Here is a 22,493-nt window from a genome sequence, read left to right as displayed (position 1 = left end):
AAGGGTAATGGTTGTGTCTAGAGACTCTGGTGAGTCTATTTGCATCTGTATAAGGGAATAACCAACCTGTTCTCTATACTTATGGTTTGGAGTTCTGTATTCTTGGCTTTTCTTTGGTTTGTAGATTAGTGTGGTCCGAGTTATCACTATAACCCGATTTGTACATGTGTTCTCCACGAGAGAGGTTATACTATCCATGAGTATGTAGTAAATTTCTGCAATGAATTCTCCACTGGAATGTCTAAAAGCAGGGGATCCATCTTGTTTGTTGTAAAGCTGGTTTTCCTCACAGCATTTTATGTGCAGCATGTCTCTATCGTTACTGGGTGTTCTACGTAGAGACAGTCATCAGGTCAGGTCCCCACATAGGAATACCGCGTGTGTTGCATCAAATTTCAAAAGAACTTCATGTATCATATCCACTACTTCAAGTCAGACTTGGAGTTAATTCCCCTTGAAGATAAGTATTCATTTTAAACACACACACTGGGATCAGTGTCTAATGTAAGAATAGTGATTCTATCGCTTATTCTACTAATTTTGCTACCCAGTTACATTTCCTTCTTATCTTTCTCAGAGGTAACACACTATCAATGAATCTTTTCGCTTCTTCAGCCCAAATATCTTGTATTTTTGTCATCTGTGACTATAAAATTATTTAAAACATGTTGTTTTCAATTTTGCCTTTTCTAAAAAGTCGGAGAGCCGGAAGTGTTTATAAATGCATATATTTTACCATGAAATATTTATGGTTTTTAGTAGTAATAAACAATACGCTAAAATCATTATTGACAGGTGCGAGTGTTGCTTTCACCATGCTAAGTATAATGTTATTACCTCATTAGACAGACTTCAGTGGATTTAGGCTGCTAGCATTTGCATGTGAATATCACATAGAACCTCCGATTTCAGGTAACATGTTGAAAAATAAAGTATATAAATATTCATTTATTAATTAATCAATATCATTTTTCAATTCCATTATTTGAGGTAAAAATATAACCACAATAAAAATATACATACGTTATCATACATACATGTATATAGAAATATGAGTGATTTATGAAACGGCGGGATCGGTAACTTCCTGAATTAGAGTCATATTTTGCACTTGTGTTAATCAGATCTATGTCATTGCAGAGATAAAAAGGTGCAAACATTGCACCATGCACGCACACCTCTCCACTAAGCAATGCAAATACATATATCTTAATATTTCTATTATAAAATCTTTTTTTTCAAAAAAAAAAAAAAAAAAAGAAAAAAAAAAGATAACTCATTTTTCATTCGAGACAAATTTTGACGTGTCAAACGATTTTTTTTGTTCAGCAGTGTAAGCACTTGTATCATTTGAATAAAAGAGATAGTATCACTCTCCGTCTGCTACGACCTAGGTCATGCACAACTCTTGTCCGAGCTAAAAATACGCAATATGTGACAAGATACGTGACAGCTTATGTATAATCTACTGGTCGCATATGAACGGCAATGACATCCACATTATAATTTAGATATTCATTTTGAGTGTGTGAGGGGCTTTCATTTTATACAACGCACTTTGTATCCCCCTTTCCCTACCAGTACTAACGTGGTACATTTTTATACACTGCTTTATGTATAAAGGCATGCAAAAGCTAACTATGCACGGTATAAACATTTAAAGAATAAAAATAAAACTAATTTGGATGGGAAAAGGACTTTCTACATTATTTATTTGTTTAGATTTATAAATATTGTATGTCCCCAAAATATGTGTTAACCGCACCAGTTCAATATGCTTATTTGATACAATGTACCTAATAAGGGTTTTGGCTGTAGATTGTGGAATAGCACACAGCATGACGCCATAGCGCATATGTTAGAATTAACAATTTGCATTCCCACTTATCTTTCCTAATTGATAGGTTTGCATAAAGCTTAAGTGTAATTATAATCATACAGTATACAAGTGATGTTATTTTGTAAGGGTACAATAAACATGTACATATATAAAAAGGCAAAATATTGTAGAAAAGAAAAGAAAAAATCTTTGTTTACATTTACTTTAATTAGAGTTTATAACTTGGTCATTAGGATGTGCAACAGTACTATGTACTGATTATAGGAAAGATAGAAGTTATGATAGATAGAAAGATAAGATAAGAAAGTGGAAAAAGGAGAAGAAGAGAGAAAAAAAGGGAAAACATTTTTTTAGAACAAATTGCGTAGGATTGTAAAACATAAAGAAAACATTCTTTTATAAAACTGGAAACAGTATATTGGCTTTGTGAAGGGTTATATACCAGAATACAAAGTCATCAGGGGAGATGATTCTCCCAAATCTGAGGAATATGTATTAGAGAGGGGGTGGGAACCTATAAATATATATAAATATATGAGAATAGATACTACATAAATCATATAACATTTATTTAATAAATTTCAAAATATTTTAATTAATCATTTTTGTTATAATAACAGTGATGATCAATGAGGTATTAATGACTGTAGCTGATTCATAATCATTTGTCCCAACGCCTAGAGCTTAGATAAGTTGTATCATTTTTTCGAATCCCCTTCAAATTTAAGTTTAGCGTTTTCATCCTGACATGAGAAACATATTTCTGGATTATGTAGTTGTCTTAATAATATTTAAAGGGGAGCTAATACTAAGTGAATTATGTAAACAACTTACTCTATAAATATACTGTTGTATAATGATAATAATTTCATTATTTACTCTATTACTAGATAGAGAATTTTAATGAAGGATGCCGAAAAGGAAAGTCTTTTTTAAATGAAAATGGAATATATAAGGCTGCCAATAAAGTTTCAAGACTCATTAGTAATTTTTGTGTATCTTTGCATTCCCATAATAGATGGGTTATGGTTTCAAGTTACACAGTAACACATAATTCATAAAGGGGAAGTAACTACTCCAATTTTGCATAAAAATGAGTTAGTAGTAAGAATGTGATGAATCACTCTATACTGAAACCAGTGATTTTGGAAATTTAAATGTAAATAGGTTATAATTTTATACTTTGAAATAATTTATATTTTTATAACAGTGAACCTTCGAACCATTTACATCAGAAATGAGCTACATAGCTACATAACTGATGCCGCACTGGCGATTCAAGTGAATTTTACCGCTGAATAAAAAGCTTAAGAAGCACACATTTATACAATGGTCGCATTATTGCCTACAAAGGCCGCCAAATTGGCAATTTCTTTAAAGTCTGTTATGGAATATATTACAAACAATTGAAATATATTTTGACAGGTGTGTCATATGATTTGATATAGGGTTAAACGAGACTTTGACGAGACTGAGGCGTTACTAGGTTTGATTCTCAACACGAAGGAATATACAGAAATTATCCATTATGAAAACAGTTTGTAACCCCAAAGCATTTCTCAACAAAAATATGTTAAAATAATTAAATGGTAACGTACATGGCAAAGAAAAAAAATTGCTTTATATTCGCACTCCTATGCGGTCTTGGGCCGAAATAGATTATGAATTATGGCAGCTTTTGGTGTCTGGTGCACCGAGGAGTATTCAAACACCTAACCCTTCCCTTAGCTGCAAATGTTACAGCTTCAATTAGCAAGGACACTATTGGAAAAATAATTGCAAATATCTACACACCTGCATCAAGTGTAATGGTGTTCATCCAGCATATCGCTGTGGGTTTAATACTAATCCGAAACATCAATATAGTAGTCAAGGGAGTTTAAGGTTCCAAGGTCAAGGCACAAGGGGGAATAATCCAATTTTTCGTTATTACAACCCCTACAGATTCACAGGGCAAGGTCAGCAGCAAGGCAATATCAGACCCAAAGGTCAAAATATGGGACCTAGGGGCAACCCCAATTAGGTTACATCCTCTTCAGGTTCATTTGGAGGATAACCCATTGAGGGTTGAGGGTGTAGAGTTAGCAAAAGGATTTGAATTTGGTTTTCGTTTGGAATATTTAGGACCCCGTATTCCTTTGGATTGTACTAATCTTAAATCAGCAGTAGACCACCAAGCAGCTTTGGCTGAGGAAATTGAATCAGAGGTTAGGTTAGGAAGAGTAGCAGGTCCTTTCGTTGACAAGCCTTTAAATAACTTGTGCCTTTCCCCGGTGGGCGTTGTTCCTAAAAAGTCTGGAGAATGGAGAAAGATAACTCACTTATCTTATCCGGAGACCTATAGTGTTAATGATTTCATTGATTTTGACAAAGTATCTGTCAAATTTACTTCATTTGATAAAGCAGTAGAAATGATGCAAAAACTGGGAAAGGGGGCCTTGTTAGGAAAAAAGGATATAAAATCTGCTTTTAGGTTACTCCCAATTCACCCTTGTGATTTCGATCTTTTGGGTTTTCGTTAATTGTATAATATAGATAAATGTTTACCTATGGGCTGTAGCATTTCTTGTGCATTGTTTGAAAACTTCTCTTCTTTTTGGGAATGGTTAGTGTTTGAAAAATCTAATTTAAAATGCATAGAGCATTATTTGGATGATTTTCGTTTTGCTGGCAGGAAAGACACAACAGATTGCCTAGAATCTATGAACACTTTTGATCAGGTGTGTAATGAGTTCCATTAGCTCCAGCCAAATGTGAGGATCCTACAACTTGTTTGACAATTTAGGTCTAGATATTGATACAGAGGAGATGTTAATCAAGGTTCAATTAGAAAAAAGTAGTGTCTCTAGTAAACTTAATTGAGAGTTTTTTTAACAGGCTAAGAGTCAATTTAAAAGAAATGCAGTCTTTGACAGGAAAGGTAGCATTTTGTACAAGAGCAATTCCTGGTGCTCGAGCTTTTTGTAGGAGACACTTCACGAGTCCATGTCATGTACATCTAAGCCTTTTCCCTACATTAGGCTCACTAAGGCTTTGACGGAGGACTTGGAAGTCTTATTGCAGCTTGTCTCATCATTTAATGGAGTGTGTTTTATACCAGACAAGGATTGGACAACAAACACAGCATTGGAGTTGTATACAGATAGTGCAGGTAACCCAGACTTGGGGTGTGCTACAATATATCAAAATCAGTGGGTTTGTTTGCAATGGCCTTTTGCTTGGAGAAAATTTGATTTAATTCGGGACATCACTTTTCTAGAGCTTGTTCCAATTGCACTAGCAATGGTCATTTGGGGGGAACAGTTTAAGAATAAGAAAGTGATTTTCCATTGTGATAATCAAGCACTGGTAGAAATACTGAACAAAAAGACTTCTAAGGCAAACGGGGTGATGAAATTGATTCGGATCTGAATTCCGTTGTTCAATTAACTCATCTATTTCTAGTAACACCAGGTCAACTTTTGACATTGCGCTGAATGCATTTAATCAGTTTAGGAAAACTGTTAATTATCCATCAGTTTGGCCTCCACCAGTGCATCATATCATACATTTTGTACTACATCTGTCAAGCAGCAATACTGCGTGCTCAACAGTTAAGACTTACTTGGAAGGTTTGAGTTTTTTCATGAAGCTTAGCAATAGTACTGGCCATACAAACAATTTCATTGTGAAAAAAACCTGGTTATAGGTGTACAAAGGCGTAAAGGGTTCAAGGCCCTAATAACAGTAGAAATATTGATGTCTTGGTGCAGTTTAATGATGTTGAGCTGTCTGGTACCCATATTCAATTAACCCTCAAATATTCCAAAACTGATCAGATGGGTAATTCAGTCACTCTATCAATAAGCAGCTTCTGCTGTTATTTGTCCAGTGCAGGCTTTGGCAAGGTATATAATTTTACGTCCAAAATTTCAGAGTTCACTTTCCATCCACATGCATCACTCGCCTACTCCCGCTACCAATTTAGTTCATTATTAAAGAAATCGTTGGAGTTTTGGGGGGTTTATCTGTAGCAATATCAAAACTCATTCCTTCAGAATATGGGGGAGGGCTACTCGTGCAGCTATGGTAGGTTATAGTGAGCAAGAAATCCAGAATATGGGAAGGTGGAAATCATTAGCTTATAAAAGTTATATAAGACCATCTAGGATAACTATTCCAATGTTGCAATTACATAAAAAAAAAACAAAACAAAAAACAAAAAAATTGCAGTGTGGTTCACACAAGTTTTCTCATGGAGGAAGGTCAAAGTATTTTTGGTTGGCTCCTCAATAGTAAGGAGAGCATATTACAACTCTTTGAACCGACCAGGAGGGAGTTCTTTGAGTTCTCCAGAAATGATTTTGCCTGATGGAGTACATTTAAAGTTATATGCGCCGTATTTTTCATACTCACGAATCAAAATGAGCTTTTGATATGTTATTTATTACCAAAAGTTACCAACATTTTGAGAATTACAGTATTTTCAATGCTTACGTTTTAATTTTACGAGTACATATAAGAGCTGAAAATGATTTTTGGCAGTACTGCTAAAATCATTATATGTACATCTATAGTAAAGTGAAATGAGAACATACGGTCGGACCATAAAGCCAAATCGTGGTCTACAAATTCATTTAGCATTTTTATAATGTTATTAGTCATTGTAAAGTGATATCTGCATGTATGTTTCCATATAAACATACATAAGGCATAAAAACCAACAATTTTACAGTACATAAATTCTGTGTTGCAACTAACGTTTGCCAGAAATCTGGAACCATTTGAATGATTTTCACGGCTTAATTCCTCAAACCTTACGGTTTTCAATAGATAAATGAAGAAAAAATAACATTTTTCAAACTTTTCGTCCAGTTACGGCACATATAACTTTAAGTGATTTGGAAAACAATATTTTCTTGAACTATATCCAAGGAGCTATAGAGAAACTTACTTATATGGGGTCGGGTATTTACCCCTGAGTTAGAAATAGGGCAATATAGGCCTAGGTCACGGCGTGTTTGTCGTGGATCTTTCCCCAACTTTCTTTAGTGGAGGTGAACCTTCTGGCATAACATTTATAATGTGCTTGCCTCCAGGTTCATATGGCGGGTCCTCGACAAACGTGTATATTCTGCACTTATTGATAGTGTTTATTGACATTGGTTGCACTTATTGATAGTGCTTATTGACATTGATTACACTAATTCATAGTGCTTATTGACATTTTATTGATAGTTCTTCATTGATACCAGTTGCACTTATTGATAGTGCTGATTGACATTGAGTGAACTTATTGATAGTGCTTATTGACATTGAGTACACTTATTGATAGTGCTGATTGACATTGAGTGAACTTATTGATAGTGCTTATTGACATTGAGTACACTTATTGATAGTGCTTATTGACATTGAGTACACTTATTGATAGTGCTTATTGACATTGAGTGAACTTATTGATAGTGCTTATTGACATTGAGTGAACTTATTGATAGTGCTTATTGACATTGAGTGAACTTATTGATAGTGCTTATTGACATTGAGTGCACTTATTGATAGTGCTTATTGACATTGAGTGCACTTATTGATAGTGCTTATTGACATTAAGTGAACTTATTGATAGTGTTTATTAACATCTTTTCCAGTCATTGATAGAGTTTATTGAAATTGTTTGCACTCATTGTTAGTGCTTTATATTCACATTGTTTGCCTTTATTGGAAAATAAAATGAATATCATATTAATTATGTGATTGGAAATAATTTGAAAAATTTAAGAAAATGTCTAAGGGCAAATTCTACATTTAGAGAATAATTTAACTTTTATTCATTAAAGTAACTTAATTTCTTTCGATCAAGGAACTTCATGCCTTTTTAATAAATTTTGGTCAAAAAGAAACAATGTGATGTTAACATAATGGAGTGAATGCTGGTATCCTCATTCATTTCTATTGACTTCTTGGAATATTAAGAAATTTTGATTATGATGTTGCCAATTTCACCCATTGATTGGGCGGTGCATCAAATAAAGCCGTGGCCCTAATCGCAGTATGTGTTTCTGTTATCTTTAATAAATGTTTATGCTTATGTTCAGAGGGTCACATACTTGCTCAAATCATTTACTATAAAATTTTCGCTTATATTGACTTCGATTTAGTCCTGTCTCTTCATGATATACAACAGGACTTGTTTTCAAAATTCTTCTAAATCATGAAAAAAATAAGACAGATACGGATATTGGGACTTTGACCTTTGGTATTAAAAGAAGAGAAAAAATCTTGTCGGTTTTGGAGTACAAATATGCCTTTCAAATTACTTTTTATATAAACCACGGTGAATTGTTCCTAAAATATATACTTTTGAACAAATCTCAATTTATATAGCTTTTCATGTGGTGTTGTATGTTTTCGTAAGCGTCTTTATGCATGAGTATTGTCATACAATTATACTTTTTGTATGATTATAATCAGACAATCTTTAATTTAATTGCTTACATTAAAACATCAACTGAAACAACAACTACAGAACAAAAAATAACAACTGAAACAATACAGTTGTCTACAGATTTGGAGAGCAGAACAACGGAGAACAATAGACTGACCACACCACCTCAGACAAGTTTGGATGATCAAATCACGATAGTGCCGAAAATATTGGCAACGTCATCACTAACGAATACGAACGGGATATATTTTTGTAACTGTATTTATCATCACATTTCAAATCGAACAGAAGTAGAGCTACATCTTTGGTCACACAGTGTGATGACTATTCTTAAGATTGCAAAGCATTCCACTTCTCACTTCAAAAACCTTAAAATGCGCCTACAATTCGCAATCGCGTAGAATAGTCATCTGTATTATATCTATAGTTGTCTTAATTATCACAACATGAGCGATTGTCGTTCCTGATATCATATGGTTTATCCGAATTGTCAATAGATGGCGCTGTTATTGCGATAGGCAGATCAGGAAATGATAATAAATAATTGTTGAAAGGGTGATTTTCTATAAAATGCAAAGAATTTCCTATTGGGCATGTTTTAACTGTTCGCTCAAAGGACCATAACAAATGGCTTTGCTGTAGATGAGTAATAACCCAATGAACTGTTTTTGTCTGTCAAACATTCTCTCGGAAATGGAAGCACAAAGGTAGTGTTTGGACTATTGTTTTCTATTAGTCTTGTTATTATTTTTTCTTTACTTTTTTTGCATATTTTTTTGCATACAGTTGATATGTGTCCACTTTTAATTTTAAAAATGTAGATTTCCATCAATTGTAGACTGGAAAGAGACATGATTGGATTCATTGAATACAGTATGTAAGGAATCAAACACTTGGAATGCCTGTTCGATACTTGTAGCATCACACTACAACAATACAGGTGAAGTTGTTAGAGCCGAAGACGCTTTCCATTCAGGTACATGTTTGATTAGTTTGTTCATCACATGATAAAAGTTATCCATATATTAAATTGTTACATAAGGATGCCTTTTAACAGTCATTGATTACTGAGAGGACTGGCGACATCTAAATTATTGATGTTTGATATATAAACTAGCGGTACGTATGGGATGCTGCTATCATCTAGGCAACTACACACCGGGGAATGTGTTCGTTTTATTATTGATGCATATCAACAAAATAGTTTTTAAAGATATATGGCATATATTTTTATATATTTCTATGGGACCACTTTGTTTACCTGACCACTGTAGAGATATAGGATTTTTAATAACATGATTTATTCATTCGATAGCCCTTCACAAAGAGCCAACTGAAATAATAGGTAGTAGAGATTTTATTGGAACACGGTGCGGAAGAGCCATCACAATCGCTCGGTCTGTGCACAATGGCAGCTCTATGTGTTTCTATTGGACTTCTTGTTTTAACGGACTCTACCGAAGGAGGTAAGTGCTTTCATAATCTACCAATTTTTAAGTGAAAATACTATTGATCTAATAAATCCATCACATGTCTTGTCTCCAGATCACTCACTTACAAACATATCATTTAATTCGTCACGAGAGACTCGCAAGTTTCAGTGAGGACGGCGCACAAAGCACGTGCGAGACAAAATACTACGTAGTTGTAAATACTTTCCAATATTTCTTTCACCAACAAATACACATTACATTGTACAGAATACAATAGATATGACACCAAATTATTATTATATATACATTATTTCTGTCGCGTTTATTATGTGTTAGTTATTATGTCAATGTCTTATGTAAGGAGTGAAACTTTTAACGTAATTAACACGTTAAAACATATCCAGTCTCTATATATTAAACTTAGTTTAGTTATCTTATCAAACATTTAAACATTCTGAGGATTCAGAATGTGAATTTGTATAAAGAATCCTGTTTTGTTGTCTAAGCCATTGAGGTGAATAGTCCACGAATAGTAGGGGTTGTGATAACTATATCTGATGATCTTGTATTTTATTGTTTTTTTTTCTTATATGCTTGCCTCTTCGAAAAGTATTGAGTTGTTCATTGAACACATTGAACTAGAATGTTTATATTCAGTATACTCTGAAAGAGGCAATGCTATTTTCATAGGCGATATGAATGTTAAAATCTAGGGTCCTAAGTGTAATTTTGTTTAAGATGAACGGTCCAACATTTTTCAAAAATTTTTAAACATATGTAATCTAATATCAGTATTTTCTTCCCTCAGACTGGAAATTTAACACTTATTGACCATATTATTGTTGAATCGAGTATGATAGATTTAGTAGAGACAGCAGTTATTTTAAATGAAAATGATTTGAACCTGTTGGAGCATGTTCCAGTACTAAGTTCAGTAAAGTTGCCAATTATTGTCACACGTGACTATATTATATGCAATTACAATAATACTCGGTTCAGTTGGAAGAAGGTCGACCATAGTGCTAACAAAGTAGTTTTTTCATAAGAATTTGTCTTGTGTGAGTAGTATTGAAATTGACGATATTGAACCAGAGTGTTGCTCGAGTTACGCATGCATAGAGAAAAATTATGATAAGATAGTATATGCAATATTTAAATCTTCTGAAGAAAGTGTACCCATCTATCAAATGTATTCAATGTTGTAGTTAAGTGTCGTTACGTACCAGCAAAATGGAAAATGGGCACAATAATAACCTGTATGAGGGAAGCGGTAAACCTAAAGATGATCCTAATAGTTATAGGGGATTAACTCTTTTACCGGTCATTTTTAAAGTATTTGAAATGACTTTAGCCAAGAGATTGGAACTAGCTCTTAATTCTAATAATTTTCCGAATATACACCAATCAGCATATCAAAAAGGCCTATATAGTCTGCTAACTTCATTTGACTTACAGGAATGTATAAATTATAACCTGACAAGAGAGTAAGATGTTTATGTAGCCTTCCTAGATAGTAATAAGGCATTTGATACGGTATGGCACGATGGGTTACTATATAAACTAAATGAGTTCAGACATGGGATCAGATATGTACAATTATGGTTTCACTAGTGATATATTGATTATTCTTAAGAAATACAATTTATACAAGTTCTTACGAGAATATCTATCAAATGGTGTGCTTCCAGTGTAGAGTTAATGGAAAGCGAAAGTAAAGTATAATGTACATTTATTTGAAGAAAGAGCACGGAAAGAAAGGATGCGTAGTGATTGTGACTTTAATAGATTTATTTTGGTCAATGATAATTTGTTTCCTCATACATTTTGGAAATTATTGATAAAACATCCGCAAATTAGAACATCAGTCTACAATATAGTGTCATTAGTTGTTAATTTAAGACGTCCAGAGACGGATTTAGATTTATGTCATAGGTGTGGGAAAATGTATAATGATATATATATACGCATATTGTTTTACAGTGTGGATTTATGGAAGTGGTGCGAGATCGGTTATGGTGTGGAATCGGTTTCAACGTATACTTACATTCCCATTCAGACTTCCAATTATTTCATATACTTATAGATGGTAAAATTCTGTGTGATTTGAACAGTATAGATATAATATAATTCGCCACGTTTCTGTCCGATATGTTTCAAAAATGTTAAATGATTTTTTCAAATAATTATCACGTCTAATTATGACTATTCGTACTACTTGTATATGTAGTAAATTGAGTGGGTTCATTGTGGATACAATATACATACTGAAGTGTTAATTTTCCCCCTGATTTTTATATATCATTATTATTATTCTTATTCTTTTTTATCTATTTACTATCATTATTATTATTCTTATTCTTTTTATCTATTTACTATCATTATTATCATTATATTATTGTCTATTAGTTATTTTGCACCACTATTATGCACTATAGATAGTACTAAAATAGTCGTATGTACATTTACTAAACTAGTTATCGCATCACTTACATTATTCTTTGTACAGTTTAAGCCATGTTAAATATTGCATTACATGTATTTTATTCTATTTATGTAATCTTCAAATTGGAGGAAATAAAGAGAATAATCAAACATTTAAACATTCTGAGGATTCAGAATGTGCAACATTTATTTAAAAGGAATATCAGAATAAATAAATAATAAAAAACGGGATTTGAATAATTTGATCGCAGCCGTTTTTATAATCATTTGCATTGAGTAAAATGTGTACAGTACTACACTGCATGTGAGCCAACAAATCATAATGACATGTTTGAGGCAATACATTATTAGTTAAACAATAAAGTAAAACCGTTAAATCACACGATCAGGAAGAAGTTATATTTACACTTGTTTATGCAACTTTTATGAGACAATTTCACGCATATTTTATTGCATCAAGATCGATTGTTCTCATTTGCAGTTGCAAATATACTTCACGGATATTTAAACTTCGTATCGACCGCTGTAATCTATCCGGAAATCCCGATTTATGGACCATTCAATTAGATGAGTGTTCGAGTTGTGGAAATGGGTGGCGTGAATAGCGCATTTAATAGATGTAATGTATAGAGCATACGACAGGTATTGATGTTAATTATCAGAACCAATACAGATATCCTAGTTACCATTATTACATTAGTGGCTATATAATAGGAAGGGATTATGTACGGTTTGTGCCGTTTTTGGCATCCAGATCCGTCAAACATAAATTACATCCTTGACACATTATACAATCATAGCCATCTGTAGAAGGATACACCTAAAATTGTCTCCCTGGGAAGAGTTATTCTATTGATCACATAACTTTTAATTTTGCTTTTATATAAGAGAAATCAGGCTCAGATTTGAAAATTCCGTCTACCGAATCGTGCGACGTCATATTATGACATTACGATATATATAGTATACACGTGTGTTGCACACTGTTCTCGACATGGCTGACGGGCCGGTAATAGAAAAATATACAAAAAAATCGAACCTTGTTTTAATACCGGCGCCCTAAATTCTTGGCAAGGTCACATTTTATCCCTTTGGTTATTCTGTAATTTTAAGGAGTATCATTTCTCTTGTTAGAAGGTATCTATATTGTGACGTCATTATTTTGTAAGATGAAACTCACGGCATTTTCTGTTAAAAGTATTACGTAGCGCTCGTAAATATATGACGTCATGTGAATGAGTATAACTTACAAAGACGGAATTTCTACAACAGCCTTGTATGAATACGATATCAAATAATACTATTATAAACTTAAAACGCAACACCATGTGGCCGTAACAGTGTAACCCGCTTAGATTGAAGTCCTTGGGATATGGACAAAATACCAATACTACTAATTATCCAGATTTTAAAGTAACCAAGATATATATATATAAAAACCGCCGGAAATATATATGGAGGACAACTCGCTTAAGGAAAATTATAAAAGTTAGCCAGTATCTCAGGCAGTATTTTGTGAAAGATCAGCGGGTATAGTATATACCATTATATTGTTTTACAGTGTGAATTCTGCCTAAGTACTATGTTTTACATACATAATATATTTGTTTTCGGGAAAAAAACGAACAAAATACAACAAAAGTTCATAAAATGGAAGCAGTTCTACAAAACTATAATGAGAAATAGAATATCTCTGAAAACGTTAATTCTAACATTTATTTACACTTATGTTTAGCATACATCGGCTGTTTTATTGACAACTCAAACAGAATCTTAAATGGAAAACAACAAAATGACCACCAGCTCACGATAGGCAGGTGTATTGAGATATGTGTCCAGGATCAGTATGTGTATGCTGGCGCACAGGTAAGTCCTTCTCTGACTTATAATACCGTATAGCCGGTTATAATCGCGAGGTCGCGAAAGTCTTATCCGCTAAAATTGAGAAATGGATCAATTATGTATTACCTTATAGCCTAATTGCTAAATTCAAAACCGATAAAATGTTATTTTCATTTTAAGTCCAAAACATGAAAATTTCGCGACATTTACCAGCTAAACAGAATGTTGTTGACGAATGTACATATTAATATGTAATGTGTTTCTACCTCTACTAATACACAAGCAAGGTTTCCTACTAATCTAATTGGATTAGGCATCGACCTGTAATTGAACACAAGTTCTAGTTAATTTCATGTTAAACAATTTTACTTATGTAGGGACAGCAATATAAAATCATTGACTTTTTATTGATGCAAACCAATGCACAATTCCCCTGGTAATAAAACTTAAGGAAGCGATTTGCATGATATATTATTCATTGCAAATATACTTAATCCAGAGGGAAGTCCTCTACTGTTGATAACAATGTGGTTCAGTTCAGTCCATACGATGCATATAAATACCGTGTTAATAGTGGGAGTTTATTAGGGGCATCACAGATTTGGTTTAGGAGGAGAACGAAAGCCGGAGTACCCAGAATAAAACACCGCTCTACTATCAGTTTCCTTTTTCGCAAAATATAATGGTTAATCACATAATGGAGACATATATTGTGTGTCATTAAAGTAAGAAGTTTTGTTTGGAAACCACAGGTAAACAAAAAGTAAAACAGGGAGATTTAAACATCATGGCAAATAGTGAAGACTAAAATTAGCCAATGATTTGAATGATTTATCTATGTACATAAAAACTCATGTAGCCATTGTGAGACATGTCATAGAATATAGCGGATATCCATCCTTTTATCAAAAAGCCTGAAAGAGATTCACTATGCCTAACAATGTCATGGAAGGAAAACAAAGATATTTTCAGGAAAAAGGACATCTACAAAGCTATTGTTATTTTTATTCAAAATTATAAACTTCTAAAAATATGTATGTTCACGTACATCTGGTGGCACAAAGGTTTACAGCACATAATAGGTGTAGAACAGTGTGATAAGGGGATACATTATTTATTTGTCCATACAAACATTCTGAACTGTTAAATATTGAATGACATATTCCTATACAAGACCCATATTACCTTTATGAATTTTAGGTCACACATCCCAGCGGATATCTCACTTTTCAAATTTCCAACACCAATATCAACCCTTCATTACATTCTGTATAATGCGATGATAAATGATAATGCGTTATAGAAATAGATAAATAAATAAAGATACGTGATGCTCATTTGTATGATGTGAGATGTCTTGCATGATGGTTCATGCTCGATGTGATTTCCGAGGTAACTCACTGGTCACTAATGAAAGTTAATTATCATTTTATTATAGTATACATGACTGTAAATAAAGATTGACTTGGTATGTGTATGTGCTATTCGGCTGCCCTTCGTTGTAACTGGCTTATTTCCAGTGCAGTGAACCTTGACAAATCAAGTGCGTGCATACGTGTTAATTAAATGTGAACTCTTGCGTGTAGGGTAAACTATTACTCCGACTCACGTTCAGTACAAGACAGTCAATGAACAAATTCTCACATTTATTAAGAACAGAGGCCTTTTTGGTCCTTAACGGTCACCTGACGTTTAGCACAAATGTACTGTCTCAGTGGGCATTTTGAAAGTAACCTTATATTTTCCAAACTATGCTTATCTACATTTCATGTAGGTGTTATTCAAATTCCATTTACTTAAGCTCGGGTTATTGTAATCATAAATAAGATTATAATTACAATGGTCAATGACTCTATACATAAGTGCTCTCCAACATGTTTGATATTCCCTTTATATGTAATTTAGAGATCTTACTAATGATAGACTGCTAGCAAAGTTTTGTACAAAAATGTTCAATAGTAATATTTATTACGAAGGGACGTCAGTTAACGCCTAATCAGTCAAATTTCCAAACTTGTTCCTTCGGCCTCGGAGAATATCACCTTTCTCAGGTTTAACGATTTCTCTTATTCATCTACAAAAAGTCAATATTTGTATGTTATATGTTATTCACTTGTCTTTGGTCCCATTTTAGAGCGATAAAGGTTCATAATTTAATGGAAAGATACCTGGCAATGGTTTTATTTAAAATTGCCTTTTTACAACCAAAATATTCATAATTGGACATAAACAAAAAACGTTCATTTAAAACAACTTTAGGAACGTTATATTCCAACAAGAAACTGTTTAGAATAAGATGACCGTTGTCACATACATGTTACAGTTATAGTTTCAGTATAAATATCATAAACTGTCAGCTAGATCTAGTTTTATTCAAACACAGTATGTAGACTATAATGTATTAATTTGATACACAATTCTATACTTCATCCATGATCTTGGTTTTGCTTCAATATTATGAATAATTCAGTGAATAATTACCTTATAATGTGTGCTTGTCAAGGGTAATTGTATTCACCTGACATGGAATAGCTGTAGTTAAGCCTAGCAATTAGAACAGTCTTATGTCGATGGCTACGTAGTCTAGGTTCTGGTAACGCCAAATTCAAACTTCGATTGACAGGACCCTTATGCTAACAAATAATTCTTTAATCGGATAAAAAAAAACTATAACTGATTATTTTGTAAAGGAAACGACTAACTGTATATATTCAAATTCCTTACTGGAATTACCATGGCAGGGCTTACTAATTATATGTTTAGAAAGATTATGATGTAAAATAAAATTGTTTCTCTGAAGTGGAACCTGCCAAACGTTAGTATTTCCATCTGTTGTCTCCCTTTGATAATCCGCCTTTAACAATTAAGGACGATAAGACTTGTCAATCATTTTATGTTAGTCAATACAGACGTGAATCCCAAAAACGTTTCCTAAAAAAAAGGAACCGACATAATATATAATAATTTGCTGATTACTGTGATGTCAATTGGCTTTACAGCGGAGTTATACTCTTAGATCACTATCATTGAACCATCACCTCACAAAAACGACACGCATATGCAGCACAAATCAGAAGCTCAGTGAAAAAAATAGGTTTAGGTAAGACTAACCCTTTAACGATATGAACCAGTAAACAAAATGAATTGATGAGATTATTCACATTTTAGCTTAATAGTCTGTACTTACTCTAGGTCATTGCTGTTATAGTATTGGTCGCAGTGTTTTGTCTGTACTTAATCTCGGTCATTGCTGTTACAGTATATACACGTGTCTGTACTTATTGTATGCTGTTACAGTATAGACGTTGTCTGTATACAGTGTTATAGTGTGTCTGTTGTCATTGCTGTTACAGTATAGGACACAGTACTGTACTTACTCTCGTCAGTACGTTAGGCGTTTTGATTGGTCAGTATAGTTTGTCTTACTACTGTTTGTGTCGTACAGCTACTACTCGGTCATTGCTGTTACAGTATAGCATGTGTCTGTACTTACTCTCGTCATTGTGTTCAGTTTCTGTACTTACTCTCAGTCATTCTGTTACAGTAGAACAGTTTTGTCTGTACTCTCTTCGGTCATTGCTGTTACAGATAGCACAGTTTTGTTGTACTACTTGGTATTGCTGTTACAGTATAGGACACGTATTGTGTCTGTACTTACTCTCGGTCATTGCTGTTACAGTATAGGACACAGTGTTGTGTCTGTACTTACTCTCGGTCATTGCTGTTACAGTAAGACACAGTGTTGTCTGTACTTACTCTCGGTCATTGCTGTTACAGTATAGGACACAGTTTGTGTCTGTACTTACTCTCGGTCATTGCTGTTACAGTATAGGAACAGTATTGTGTCTGTACTTACTCTCGGTCATTGCTGTTACAGTATAGGACACAGTGTTTTGTCTGTACTTACTCTCAGTCATTGCTGTTACAGTATAGTCCCAGTGTTGTTGTCTGTACTTACTCTCAGTCATTGCTGTTACAGTATAGGACACAGTGTACTTGTACCAGTTAGTTTGTTGTTCTCTGTCATTGCTGTTACAGTATAGGTCCCAGTGTTTGTCTGTACTTACTCTCAGGTCATTGCTGTTACAGTATAGGATCCAGTTTTTGTCTGTACTTACTCTCGGTCATTGTGTTACAGTATAGGACACTTTTGTGTCTGTACTTACTCTCGGTCATTGCTGTTACAGTATAGCAGTATAGGTACTTACTTCGTCATTGTGTTCTGTACTTTGTCTGACTTACTCTCGGTTACATTAGCGCTGTTGTACTATCTGTTTGCTGTTATAGTATTGTGTCTGTACTTACTCTCGGTCATTGCTGTTACAGTATAGGAGTTTGTGTCTGACTTATCTCTATTCGTTCTAAGACGTGTTGTGTCTGTACTTACTCTCAGTCATTGCTGTTACAGTATACGTCCCAGTGTTTTGTCTGTACTTACTCCCAGTCATTGCTGTTACAGTTAGGACACATTATTGTGTCTGTACTTATTTTCGGCTTTTGCTGTTACAGTATAGGTCCCAGTGTTATGTCTGTACTTACTCTCAGTCATTGCTGTTACAGTATAGGATACAGTGTTTTGTCTGTACTTACTCTCGGTCATTGCTGATACAGTATAGGACACCGTATTGTGTCTGTACTTACTCTCGGTCATTGCTGTTACAGTATAGGTCCCAGTGTTTTGTCTGTACTTACTCTCGGTCATTGCTGTTAGTATAGGTCCCAGTGTTTTGTCTGCACTTATTCTCGGTCATTGCTGTTACAGTATAAGACACCGCTTTGTGTCTGTACTTACTCTCAGTGATTGCTGTTTCAGTATTGGTCACAGTTTTGTGTCTGTACTTACTCTCGGCCATTGCTGTTTCAGTATAGGCCATCGTAATGTGTATGCACTTACTCTCATTGATTACTGTTTCACTATAGGACACAGTTTTGTGTCTGTACTTACTCTCGGCCATTGCTGTTTCAGTATACGTCCCAGTGTTTTGTCTGTACTTACTCTCAGTCATTGCTGTTACAGTATATAACACAGTGTTTTGTCTGTTCTTACTCTCAGTCATTGCTGTTTCAGTATACGTCCCAGTGTTTTGTCTGTACTTACTCTCGGTCATTGCTGTTACAGTATAGGACACAGTTTTGTGTCTGTACTTACTCTCGGTCATTGCTGTTACAGTATAGGACACAGTGTTGTGTATGTACGTACTCTTTGTCAGTGCTATTACAGTATAGGACACCATATTGTGTATGTACTAGCTCTCAGTCATTGCTGTTACAGTATATGACGAAGTATTTTGTCTGTACCTACACTCAAGCATTGCTGTTACAGTATAGGACACAGTGTTGTGTATAAATTTACTCTCGGTCATTGCTCTTACAGTATAGGTCACAGTGTTGTGTATATATTTACTCTCAATCATTGTTAATACAGTGTATGTTCCATGTATTGATACTTAATCTCAAGCATTGCTCTTACAGTATAGGACACAGTGCTTTTGTGGTAACAGCATCGACATGACAAAACAAACTGATGAGGATCAGTGTTCTACTCGTTGTGCAGGAAATTCGGATGATATTTGTGGTGGTACATGGCGAATGTCTGTGTATACAACAGGTTTGACAACTCTATATAATTTATCAAAGCTTTAATTTTCATTTGTTATTTATGATCTATCTATTGTAAAGTATCTTTAGTTTTCTATCATTTCACTTTTAAATTCTAATCTCACTTTTAAATTTTTATCTTTTTGAAAAATATTTACTTTTGTTTTCTTATTTGATATCTGCTTTAACTTAAGATTTGCGTCATGTACACGTATTGCTTTCGTATCAATACATTCTAATGCTCCCATTTTCAAATTGTTCATTACTAATTTATCTCTTACGTTGACTGTTTCTCCGTCTTCCTGATACTTTTTTTTCAATCGTTGATTTTATAGAAACATCTTGATATTCCTATCATTTCAGAAATTCAATCAACAAAATTTTAACCATTATTTCAGATCCTGTAACAACAACTGCAGAAATTCTTACGACTACCCTAGCTGAAGCAACAACTACAAACATTCAGACGACTACACAGGCCGAAACAACAACTACAGACATTCAGACAACTACACCGGCTGAAACAACAACTACAAACATTCAGACGACTACACAGGCCGAAACAACAACTACAAACATTCAGACGACTACACCGGCTGAAACAACAACTACAAACATCCCTACCACTTCTGAACATGACGTAACTTCTACAGCTACCCAGAGCGAATCCACCACACAAACAACTGCACAGACGACTACTGTGAGGACAAACTCAACGAGTGAAGCAGGAAACCATTCCTGTAGGTCTATTTGTTGTTTTAAATATTTCAATCTAACAGAGACAGAACAAGTGGAAATATTAAAGGAATTAACGGCACAGTTAAAAGTAGCGAAGCGATCAACTTCAACATTTAGACGAAGATTTACCAGCGATTATGACCCTCGGCCGAGTAGTTTTACTATCGGTATTTCGGCTGTAACTGTCTTGTCCTTGGTGGTGGGATTCATTGTCGTCCCTGATACCGTCAAACTCCTTCATTATCTTTACAGAGTATTGTGCAGTTGGTAGCTAGTGAACCACAAGTTCCCAACTAATTTCTTCTGACAGCATTTTTAATTAAGACAGTAATGCAACGAATTAACAGTAACACATTGCCCATAGCCCTGAATTTGTTTACAATCCATCTACTCCACTTCGATGTACCCTTGACTAGCAAACAAGTGCTTTGTTAGTGGATAGAGTTTAATAATTTAATGGTTTAATAACTTTTAAATTTGGTTAATAACACAAAGTACAAAACTTTTACAATTATTTTCAGTTTTATGATTCTTTTTATCTTTTATAACATGATGTTTTTAACGATTTAGTCCCTTTAAACGTAAATAACGATGTCGCTAATGCATATATAATAACCGATACATTACAATATAACTCTTAAAGCCGGTCTTTGACTAGCCCAGATCCATATTCTAGTGTAATTGTGGTGCCATTTTACTTAATGTGTAATGATTGAAATATGTATAACTCGAAAACGATACCGGTAAATTATGCTGATCCCGGTGGCATCCGGTTTAGACAAGTTACACAGGACTATAATAATAATGGCAAAAACAGTTCATTTTTCTTATCTCATGGCACATTTTGTAAACTTTATATAATATGAAAATATTGACGTTATATGGTATTAAAGCTAGGTTTCGCCCAACCAAATAAATGGGTTTGTTTTTTTGTAAAATCCGATAAACGGAAGAAAAGATGAAAAAACGTATTGAAAAATACCCAAATTCAATTTCTTTATGTGAGATTGAATAAATGTGTCTTGAATAGAAAAGTTGAAGGAAATCTTTGATTTAATACGATTGTCAGCCAGACAGAATAGTATGCAAATGAATCGAAGCTGAAATAGATTGTGCTGCGGAAGTTTCGCGCATGCGCATTGTTACGCACTAAAAGTAAACAAAATGGCTGAACGAAAGCGTTTGAGAAAAAATATGTATCTGAATCGGCAACAAAGAATTGAATCGGTAGCACCCTATGATATTTTAGGGAATGAAATTCAGAGATGGCATGTAGTAATAGAAGAAACAGAAGCCATGTCTCAAGCGGAACTTGCCCGGATTCTGTTACACGTGCATGGTGAGTTAAATTTTAACACATACATTTGTATGTCAGTTCACATACAGCGACAGACTTACTAGATATATGTATGATGTACTAAGCTAGCGAGCGTATGTAAGTAACATGAAGTGTTTTAGATGATATATGTATAAACAGTCCACCACACTTCGATTCGATTTGTTGTTGTTATTTTTACTAAACATGCCATGGCAAGACTGTCACTGCTATCTGACTTTTTTTTGCAAGCTTCCGTTTGTTGATGCGGCCTCGTTTTGGAAAAAAATACGTCATGTTCTATGTAAAGCTTGACTTCGCTCTATTTTAGAGGAGTATTTTCCTGGTCAAGCTAGGCAACTGACCACCTATATTTTTCGCTGTATACATTAAAAATGATCTGAAGGTTATATCTATGTATATGGTAAATTTTAATTCGTAGTCTTTATATTTCATTGGGCGAAACCTACCTTTAATATTGATAGATGCATTGAATCAATAATAATTTCCCCACATTATAGTTTTTTATCTGTCAACGATTTGGATGAATATTTTAGCAAATAATATCGACTATAAAAGTAACTTGCTATTTGTAAATTAAACACCAGAGAATTCGACAACATTTTAAACGATGTAGACTGATTAGATATGCCAATGATACTAGTACCAAAACGGCCCACTGAATACCGATATCATTCAATGACTATTTAATTCTGAATAACCTAAATATACTGGAGCGAAAATTATCAACGTAAGCTGTGAGTTAACTTTGGGACATAATAAAGTATACCTACAACATTATACACAACAATGCTTTTAGGAGGAATCGTTAAATGTGTTTGATAAAATACTTTGATTAGTATC

The 22,493-nt window shown here is 33.9% G+C and overlaps 1 protein-coding gene across 1 annotated transcript; it reads left to right on the top strand.

Annotated features, from left to right (window-relative positions):
- The first annotated feature begins 307 nt into the window (after nt 1-307).
- LOC138322128 (uncharacterized) lies at nt 308-21,788 on the top strand. The gene is made up of 7 exons (XM_069266183.1): nt 308-352; nt 846-912; nt 3,785-4,052; nt 4,861-4,991; nt 13,872-14,002; nt 19,451-19,586; nt 19,975-21,788. Exons 1-7 carry the CDS (start codon nt 308-310, stop codon nt 20,583-20,585), a joined length of 1,389 nt encoding a protein of 462 aa, XP_069122284.1. The 3' UTR covers nt 20,586-21,788.
- Nucleotides 21,789-22,493: the final 705 nt, after the last annotated feature.

This window comes from Argopecten irradians, chromosome 4 (assembly GCF_041381155.1).
Source record: "Argopecten irradians isolate NY chromosome 4, Ai_NY, whole genome shotgun sequence".
Lineage (NCBI taxonomy): Eukaryota > Metazoa > Mollusca > Bivalvia > Pectinida > Pectinidae > Argopecten > Argopecten irradians.
Note: the sequence above shows the minus strand (reverse complement) of the source record. Positions and strands in the feature narration are given on the sequence as shown.

Excerpts from the sequence above, each read along its gene's own strand:
- LOC138322128 (XM_069266183.1), top strand. The coding sequence starts at position 308 with ATGTCTCTATCGTTACTGGGTGTTCTACGTAGAGACAGTCATCAG. Across the intron at positions 913-3,784 it reads CATAGAACCTCCGATTTCAG|ATTCACAGGGCAAGGTCAGC; the intron begins GTAACATGTTGA and ends CAACCCCTACAG. Across the intron at positions 14,003-19,450 it reads ATGTGTATGCTGGCGCACAG|TATAGGACACAGTGCTTTTG; the intron begins GTAAGTCCTTCT and ends TTGCTCTTACAG.